The 8,666-nt window shown below is 43.1% G+C and overlaps 1 protein-coding gene across 1 annotated transcript; it reads right to left on the bottom strand.

The window, feature by feature from the left end:
* Positions 1 to 2,817: 2,817 nt before the first annotated feature.
* On the bottom strand, positions 2,818 to 4,181 carry LOC109395345 (EP300-interacting inhibitor of differentiation 2-like). The gene has a single exon (XM_019666254.1). The coding sequence runs from the start codon at positions 4,023 to 4,025 to the stop codon at positions 3,396 to 3,398; it is 630 nt and encodes a 209-aa protein (XP_019521799.1). The 5' UTR covers positions 4,026 to 4,181; the 3' UTR covers positions 2,818 to 3,395.
* Positions 4,182 to 8,666: the final 4,485 nt, after the last annotated feature.

Here is an 8,666-nt window from a genome sequence, read left to right as displayed (position 1 = left end):
AGGGCAGTGTCACTGGCCCTCATATGTGGGATCCGAACCAGGGCCCTCTGGCATCCCAAGCCAGTTCTTAACCATCGCGCCACTCGGCCGGCCCATCCTACGCACCTTTTTAATCACACCAACTTTCACCAAGTAACACCAAGAAACACTGTCTCACCTCATTGCACAGTCACTTTGTCACACCCACTCTGACAGAGCCTGCATGGTCACTCAAATGCAGGAGACTTACCTAGTCGCACTCACGTAAACCAGTCGCTCACACCATCACACACAACTAACTGTTGGCTTTTTTCCTTGTCCTTTTGTTTCTGGGAGCCCGGAAAAGGGACTCCAGACCAGAACTTGTTTAGATGAGCCCAGGTCTTTTCCTGAGGCTCCCTGCCTTGGTTGCAGGGCGACTGTGTCTGCCTTGAGGCCCTGGAGTTGTTGCCTCAAAGTAGGTTTTGGGGGAGTCCCTCTGACTTCCTTTCTCCACTTGGTCTTAGTCCTGCCCTAAGGTCCCTCCCAAATTGAAGGCCTCTGCAGGATTTGAGGAGAGGCTCTATCCAGTGAGTTGTATTAACAAATATAAAATTAAATAAGAACAAAGCAATCTTTAGAAATGCAAAACAAATGAAAACCAATAAAGCTAATTGTATTCAAAGTTGATTGCATGCCCACACAGAAAATGTGACTTTAAAATTCAATTATTTTAGCTGTACATTGTAGCAAAATGGAACTAAGCCATTTTATTAATGTAAATTCAGGACACTGACCTAGTTTCTTGAAATAACACAAAAAAGGATGGAAAGGGGAACTGTTAGAGATTAAATGTGACTTAAGAGGCCTATTAATCAAATGCCATGTGTGGATCTTGTTGGAATTTTGATTAAAAAAACCAACTGTAGGCCAGCCGAGTGGTGCATTGGTTAAGAGCTGGCTTGGGACGTCAGATGGCCCCGGTTCGGATCCCACATATGAGGGCCAGTGACACTGCCCTCTACAGCTAAGATGCTGAACAGCAACTCAACCTGGAGCTGGGCTGCCATGAGTTGCCAGCAACAGCGTAGGCTGCAACCCCTGCTGCAGTGGGCTGCCATGGGCTACCGTGTGTAGCCAGCAGCCAGCATGATTGGCTCTCAAGCTGCCGCGAGCGGCCATCCAAAAGCCGGCGACTGATCTGCCTCGCCCGGGAAGAGCACAATGATGGTGCCAACTTGGGCCAGTGAAGCAACGTCCTCCACAACTAGACTGAAGAACAAAATGACAGCAACTTGTCTGTTCCCCTTCCCCCAATTCCCCAATAAAAATCTTTAAAAAATAAAAAGCACCAACTGTAAAAAGCCATTTTAAAGACAACTGGAGAAATCTGCACACAGACTGTGTATGATAATTTAATGTTGTTAGCTATGATAAAAATAATTTAAAAAAGTCCTTATCTGTATAAACACATACTGAAGTATTTATAAGGGAAAAGATAGTCCCACCTAGAGTAAGGTCTAGAGGACATTGTTGGACAGCTGGGTGAGGATATCTTTAAACAAAGTTAGTGGGGAAAAGATGGACTAGTTAGTAACTGATGTCGGGGAAGCCAGGTAGCCATCTAAAACAGAAATTTTGGATCCTTACCTCACACTGTACATCAGGATAAATTCCAAATGGTTCAAAGGTTCGAATATGAACAATGAAAGCACACACATACACCAGAAAACCTTGAGCTTCAAAATCTTGCAGGTTTAAAACAGGAAACAAAAATAAATGTAAAAATCTATGTGCCAAAAGGCTTTCAGGAAAACCAAAGACAAATGACAAACTGGGAAAAAATATTCATAACTCACATCATAAGCTATTATCATATCTCATATGACTACTACCTAAATATCTACTAGAGTCAATAAAGGACATAATTATCCAGGAGAAATGGATGAAAGATATGAACAGATAATTCATGGAAATGGGTATATGGCTTTTAAATGAAAAGATATTTAACTTAATTTATAAGACAAAAGCAAATTAAAACTGATCTACCATATTTCAACTATATAGATTGGCAGAATACAGACATTTGATGGCTGTTGTGTTGGCTAGGCTGTGAGAAAATGTCCATGTTCTTCAGTTGCTGGTGGGAATGCAAAACTGTGTGTGTATGGATGACAACTTAGCAATAGCTATAAAATTTCAAATGAATACCTTTGGCACAGAATTCTTGCTTCTGGAAATTCATCCTACAGGTATTCTATATAACACAGAATCTAAGAATCTGAAAAGCTGCCGATCATATGATGCACCATTATTTTTATGAAAACCTTGTATTACACTGTCAATTATAAGGTACACCCCAATTTCAACATAGGAAAAGTGCCTTTAGAATCGATGCAATACTGTATTTGTGTACATGCCGTGTGATATGTGTACAAGATTAGAAATAGATGGGCAAAACCCAAAATGCCCATCATTGTGTTCCTCCTTAAATTACAACATAATCACAGAATGGAATAAAATGCAGCTCTAAAAAAGAATGAGCAAATGTAGTGGCTTGGAAGGATCTCCAAGAGATGTTTTTACGCAAAAGCAATGTATAAAAAAGTAAATATAATATGCCAACTTTTGTGAAGAAATGAAAAACAACCACCCAGGTTTGTATTTGCTTGTGTACACATAAGGAAACTAAAAGGCCAGATGGTACTGTGGTTACAAATGGGGGTAATGGTGGTAGGTACTGGGTGGAGAGGGGCAGGGATGGAAAACTTTTCACTGTATATTTTATTTTTGGGGGGGGGCGTGTAAATAGATTTACAAAAATAATTTAAAAAAAACTGAAAGAAAAAAATCCAGAAATTTCAAATATTCTTGAGTACATAATTTATCATGCAACATATACAATATTCACTTTGCTTGCCATTTGAAATGCCTCAGAAAACACAAAAACCAATCTTACACTAAAAACTGTTGAACAAAAAGAGCACCAAAAAAAAAACTGTGACAAGAGAGCACATATTCTGACAATTTCAAGTTCTCTCCACAGAGTCCTAATAACTCGGCAGTAACTCCTTTATTCCTATCACTGCTTTTTGATGATTCCTTTCATCATCATGGACTCTATTACTGGCAAATTTTCCTCAAGTCTCAATTTTATAAAACCATTCTTCACTTTTTAAGTGAAGCAATTTTGCAAAAACATTTCCAAAATGCAGGGAAAAGAATCTGGATCAATGAGAAACTCAACGTAAGAGGAGTCATAGTGCTTTTGACCTTTTTTCAATTTCTTTTCTGAATCTTTTTCATAAGCGTCCCTTGTTTTCCAAACTGTGCATTGCTTTGTTCTCATATACTGGGACGTTCAAAAATTAAGTTACAGGGTTGGTGTTAAGACTTTTGAATGTAGAGGTTCTTCTGAAAGTAGTTTCATCACTAAACTATTCTCTATTGATAAACTTATCACAGCCAAGTTCTTCTATCAGAGGATTGATAACTTCAGATGCACTCAGAGCTACAGTAAATGCTAACATATCAAAATCCATCCTTTGAGGATTCCGCTGATATTCGGCATCAAACGCTGCTTCGCGGGCTCTGCAGGCTTCCACAAACCGCCGGCGGCGTTCTCCAAGCTCCTGTATTCTGCCCACAGCAATCGGGTAGTTTTCCACGTAGCGGCGGAGGAACTGCTGGTAATTGATCCCTAAAATGCCCAGTGGGTGACGGAGGCGGAGATATGGCAAGGCTGCCAGGCCTGGAACGATCCCGGACCTGGACCTGGGCCTGGGCCTGCCCTCAGGACCCTCTTCCTCCGCTGGCTCCGCTAACAATCGGGCGACCTCTGCCATCCGAGCTTCCCTGGCCGCCGCTGCCGCCGCCGCCGCCGAGCCTTCCCTGGCCGCCGCCATCCGACCTTCCCTGGGCGCCGCCACTGGACCTTCCCTGGCTTCCCCAGGCCTTGCCCGGGCCAGGTCCCACCTCTGGTCGCCTACCTCCGCCCGCGGATCTTCGCGGTTGCCATGCGCCGCGCCCATCTGCCGGACACTGCTGGCTGCTGGTCGCTGGGACATCTTAGACCCCGGGCTCAGCTCGGCCGCTTCCAGAAAAATTAGAATAACCGCAAAGCGCGATTACGCGTGTGATGTTAAGTGCGCCTGCGCGAGCGCTATCCGCGCGGGTGAACGCGGCGTGCAAACCCGTGTGCCCCAGCGTACTTTCTACGGCTGAACCAGAGCACTGTGCATGCGTCATCCTCAAGTGCCTGGGAGCCTCCAGGTGCCCCCTAGCGGCTTGAAGCGCCAACACACCTGAAGTCGTCCCCACCCCATCGCAGTGAACTCCGCAGTGCAGAGCCACGTTTTACTTTTCAACCAGTTTAATGTTTAAAAGAAAGTCTTACAAGATCGCTTCTTCTTGGCTTTCCCAAGATTCCATCCTTGGATGCTTCCCTCTAAGCTTGTTCTCCAGTGATTATAATGACACCTCTATTATATATCAAGATATTCTAGATTTGTGGGTTTTTTGGGCTTGGGGTGGGGTTATTCTTACACATTTATTTATTTGCCTATCTTCACCATACCAATCCTCTTTTTAAAAAAAATTCCCCTTCACCTTTTATCCCCTTTTAAAATTGTTCAATTATATTTGGCATTCAATATTATTTTACATTAATTTCAAATGTACATACATTTGTACATACATTTGTACAGCATAGTGGTTAGACATTTATATGATTTAAGAAATGATCCCCCTGACTAGTCTAGTACTCACCTGGCACTATACATAGTTATTACCATATTATTGACTGTATTCCCTGTGCTTTGCTTTACATTCCCATAACTACCAGTTTGTACTTAATCCCTTCACATTTTTAAGCCTGCCCCAACCCCCTCCTGCCTATCACCCCAACAAATCTAGTACCCATCTGACACCATAAATAGTTATTATAATATTGTTAACTATATTGCTTATGTTATATCCTACATCCCCATGATTACTGTGTAACAACCCATTTGTACTTCTTAATTCTTTCTCCTTTTTCACTTACCCCCAAACCCCTCCAATCTGGCAGCCATCAATATGTTCTCTGTATCTATGAGTTTGTTTCTGTTTTATTTGTTTATTTTGTTCTTTAGATTCCACATATAAGTGAAATCATATTGCATCTGTCTTTCTCTGTCTGATTTACTCCACTCAGCACAACCCTCTCCAGATCCACCCATGCTGCCACAGATGGCAAGAACCCATTCCCTTCCATGGCAGAGCAATATTCCATTGTATGTATGTACCACATCTTCTTTATCCATTCTTCCATTGACAGACACCCAGGCTGTCTCCACATCTTGGCCATTGTAAATAATGTGGCAATGAACATACAGATGCACATGACCCCTCAAAGTGGCATTTTGGGTTTCTTTAGATAAATACCCTGAAGTGGAATTACTGGGTCTTTCTTTGTCTCTTGTTATAGCCTTGTTTTAGAGTCTGTTTTGTCTGGTGTCAGCTTTTTATTTGTTTGTTTGTTTCCATTTTCATGAAATATCTTTTTCCGTTCCTTTAATTTCCATCTGTGTGTGTCTTTCAATCTGAAGTGATTGTAGGCAGCATATGTAAGGGTTTTGTTTTCTTATTCATTCGGCCCTCATATGTCTTTTGAGTGGAGCATTTAATCCATTTACATTGAAAGTAATTTTTAATAGACATGGAGCTATTGCCATATTATTATTCATAATTTTAATCTCTTTTTTTTCCATCTTGAAGAAGCCCCTCTAAGATTCCTTGTAATATTAGTTTGGTGGTCATGAGCTCCTTTAGCTTTTTCTTATCTGGGAAACTCTTTATCTGTCCTTCAATTCTAAATGATAATTTTGCTGGGTGGAGTAATCTTGGTTGTAGGTCCTTGCATTCCATCACATGGAATATTTTGTGCCAATCTGTTCTGGCCTGCAAAGTTTCTGTTGTGAAATCAGCTGACAATCTTATGGGAACTCCCTTATAAGTTACTAGTTGCCTTTCTCTTGCTGCTTTTAGGATTCCCTCTTTGTCTTTAACCTTTGCAATTCTAATTATGTGTCTTGGTTTGGGCCTGTTTGGGTTCATCTTGTGTGGGACTCTGTGATTCCTGGACTTGTATGTCTAGTTCCTTCACCATTTTCAATCATTATTTCTTCAAATAGGTTCTCAGTCCCTTGCTTTCTCTCTTTTCCTTCTAGTACCCCTATGATGTGAATGTTGTTACTCTTGATGTCCCAGAGTTTTCTTAAACTATCCTCATTTTTTTTTTGGATTTTTTTTTCTTTTTGCTGTTCTGATTGGGTGTTTTCTGCTACCTTGTCTTCCAAAACAAGGATTCGATCTTCTGCTTCATTTAGTTTGCTGGTGATTCCTTCTAGTGAATTCTTCATTTCAGTTATTGTATTCTTCAATTCTGACTGGTTCCTTTTTATGGTTTCTATGTCCTTTTTTATGCTTGCCATCTCTTTGTTGAAGTTCTTTATAAGTTCCTTGAGCATCTTTATTACCATTGTTTTGAACTATGTATCTGGTTGGTTGTTTGCCTCCATTACATTTAGTTCTTTTTCTGGAGTTTTCTGCTGTTTTTTCATTTGGGATGTATTTCTTTGTGTCCTCATTTTGGCTGCCTTTATATTTGTTTCTATGTAGGAGGTAAATCTTCTATGTCTCCCAGTCTTGGCCAGGCGGCCTTATGTAGTTGGTGCCCTGTGGGGCTCCGACACAGTCTCCCTAGTCACCTGCTCTGGGTGCTTCAGGAATGTCCCTTGTGTAGGTTACGTGTGCCCTCTTGTTAGAATTGAGTCTTGATGGCTATTGTCATGTCAGTAGGTGGGATTCACCCTCGGGTTGATTGGCTTGGGGTTTGGCCATGTTCACAGCTTACAGGCTGCTGTGCATGAGGCTTGCCCCACTGAGTGGGATTCACCCCAGAGGGCTCTGGTGACTGTTGAGACCTCCCTTTACAGGCACTTCTTGTGGGGCTAATTGGGCAGTGCTCTGCTGTGGTCTTATGCCAACCTCCAAATATGTTGGTTCCAGGGCCTCTTGGGAGGGGCTCTGGTACAGGCCCAGGTCACCCACTGCCTGTGACCAGCTGAGGAACACCTGGTAGGAGCTACAAAGAAATCCAAGGTTGCTCGCTGCCTGTGCTAAACCTGGAGGCACATGTGAGAGGCCACACTATGAAGTGAGGATGTCTGCCACCAGTTCTGGGCCTGGGGCAACTCCACAAAAAGTCAGGACACCCAGAGGCCTGCTGCCACCTGCCAACTCCCTCAAGGTTCAACCACTGATAAAGTCTCATGTCAGTACACTAGTTGTGTGGCAGGGTCTCAGGGAGTCACTAGAATGGGGAGAACTGTAGACTCTGGTTTGGTGCCAGTGCAGAGCCTGGAGCTACTCAGCAAAAGTCTCAGAGCACACTGGAACCAGCTGCCACCTGCCGGGGGCCTGTGGATTCTGATAGTTTTCCAAGAAAGGGTGCAATGTGGGCAGGGCTGGCTGCCAATGGAGAAAATGCTTTCTGTGTTTGGCGAGTTCAGTGGGATGGGGTCCCAGTGAGTCAGCAGGGTGGAGTGAGCGGAGCACAACAGACCAACCAGATTCAGATTTGGCCATAAGTGTAGGGGAAGGGCTAAACACATTTAAGACAGCAGCTGCCTGCTGGCTGCATGGGAAAAGGCCCCCTCACAGGGAAAATGGTGACTGTCCTCCAGCCCTTGCTCTGAAGCTACACACCTCAGTCGGGTCCCTGTATGCCTCTGATGCCTCACATGTTACTGTCCCTCCGCTGGAGCCAAAAGTGAGTGCCTGGGAGTGAAAGAGTCTGTGTGGGGGCTGTGTTAAGAGGACATCTGGGTTTTCCTAAGTCCTCCATCCCGGTTGGTGGGAATCCCACTGTTTTTCTCAGCCAGCTGAGGGGATTCCTTTCTTTCCGGTACCAGCACTCTTGGCTGAGGAGACTGGTGTGGGGCTGGGGTATCTCATTCCTCCTGGGGGAACCTCTGTGGCCGAGATGTCCCTCCTGGTTCTCAACTGCCATACGGAAATTTGGGGTCAGCCATTTTGCGTCTCTGCCCTTTTTACCAGTCTTGACATGGCTTCTTAAATCTTTATTTATTTATTTTTAGAAATAAAAATAATGTTGGGAACAGTGTTTTTCCAGGACCCATCAGCTCCAAGTCAGGTAGTTGTTTCATCCTAGTTGTGGAGAGTGGAGCTCAGTGGCCCATGTGGGGATCGAACTGGCAATGTGTTGTGAGCACTGCGCTCTAACCAACTGATCTAACCAGCCACTCCAAATCCTTAGTTATAAAACGTCTGTTCAGCCATAATTTAGATGGTTCTCCAGGTTGATTGTTCTATAATTTAGCTGTAATTTTAATGTGTTCATGGAAGGAAGCAGGCATAGTGTTTATCTACTCCACCATCTTGGATCTCTCCATCACAATACCAATCCTTTTAACTACTAACAGTTTATAATAATATTCCCTTCTTGTTATCTTTAAAATTGATTTGCTACTCTTGGACAATTATTTTTTTCTAAATCTTATTTGTGCAATATAACATGCAGAAAAGTATACAAAATATAACTATATAGCAGAATGATTGATCACAAAGTGAACATACATGTAACCACCACTCATGTCAAGAAATTGAGGGCCGGCCAAGTGGTGCATTGGTTAAGAGCTGGCTTG

This window comes from Hipposideros armiger, unplaced genomic scaffold, assembly GCF_001890085.2.
Source record: "Hipposideros armiger isolate ML-2016 unplaced genomic scaffold, ASM189008v1 scaffold_466, whole genome shotgun sequence".
Classification (NCBI taxonomy): domain Eukaryota; kingdom Metazoa; phylum Chordata; class Mammalia; order Chiroptera; family Hipposideridae; genus Hipposideros; species Hipposideros armiger.
The sequence above is the reverse complement of the archived record's forward strand: the minus strand, read 5'-3'. Positions and strand labels throughout refer to the sequence as shown.

Excerpts from the sequence above, each read along its gene's own strand:
- LOC109395345 (XM_019666254.1), bottom strand. The coding sequence starts at position 4,025 with ATGTCCCAGCGACCAGCAGCCAGCAGTGTCCGGCAGATGGGCGCGGCG.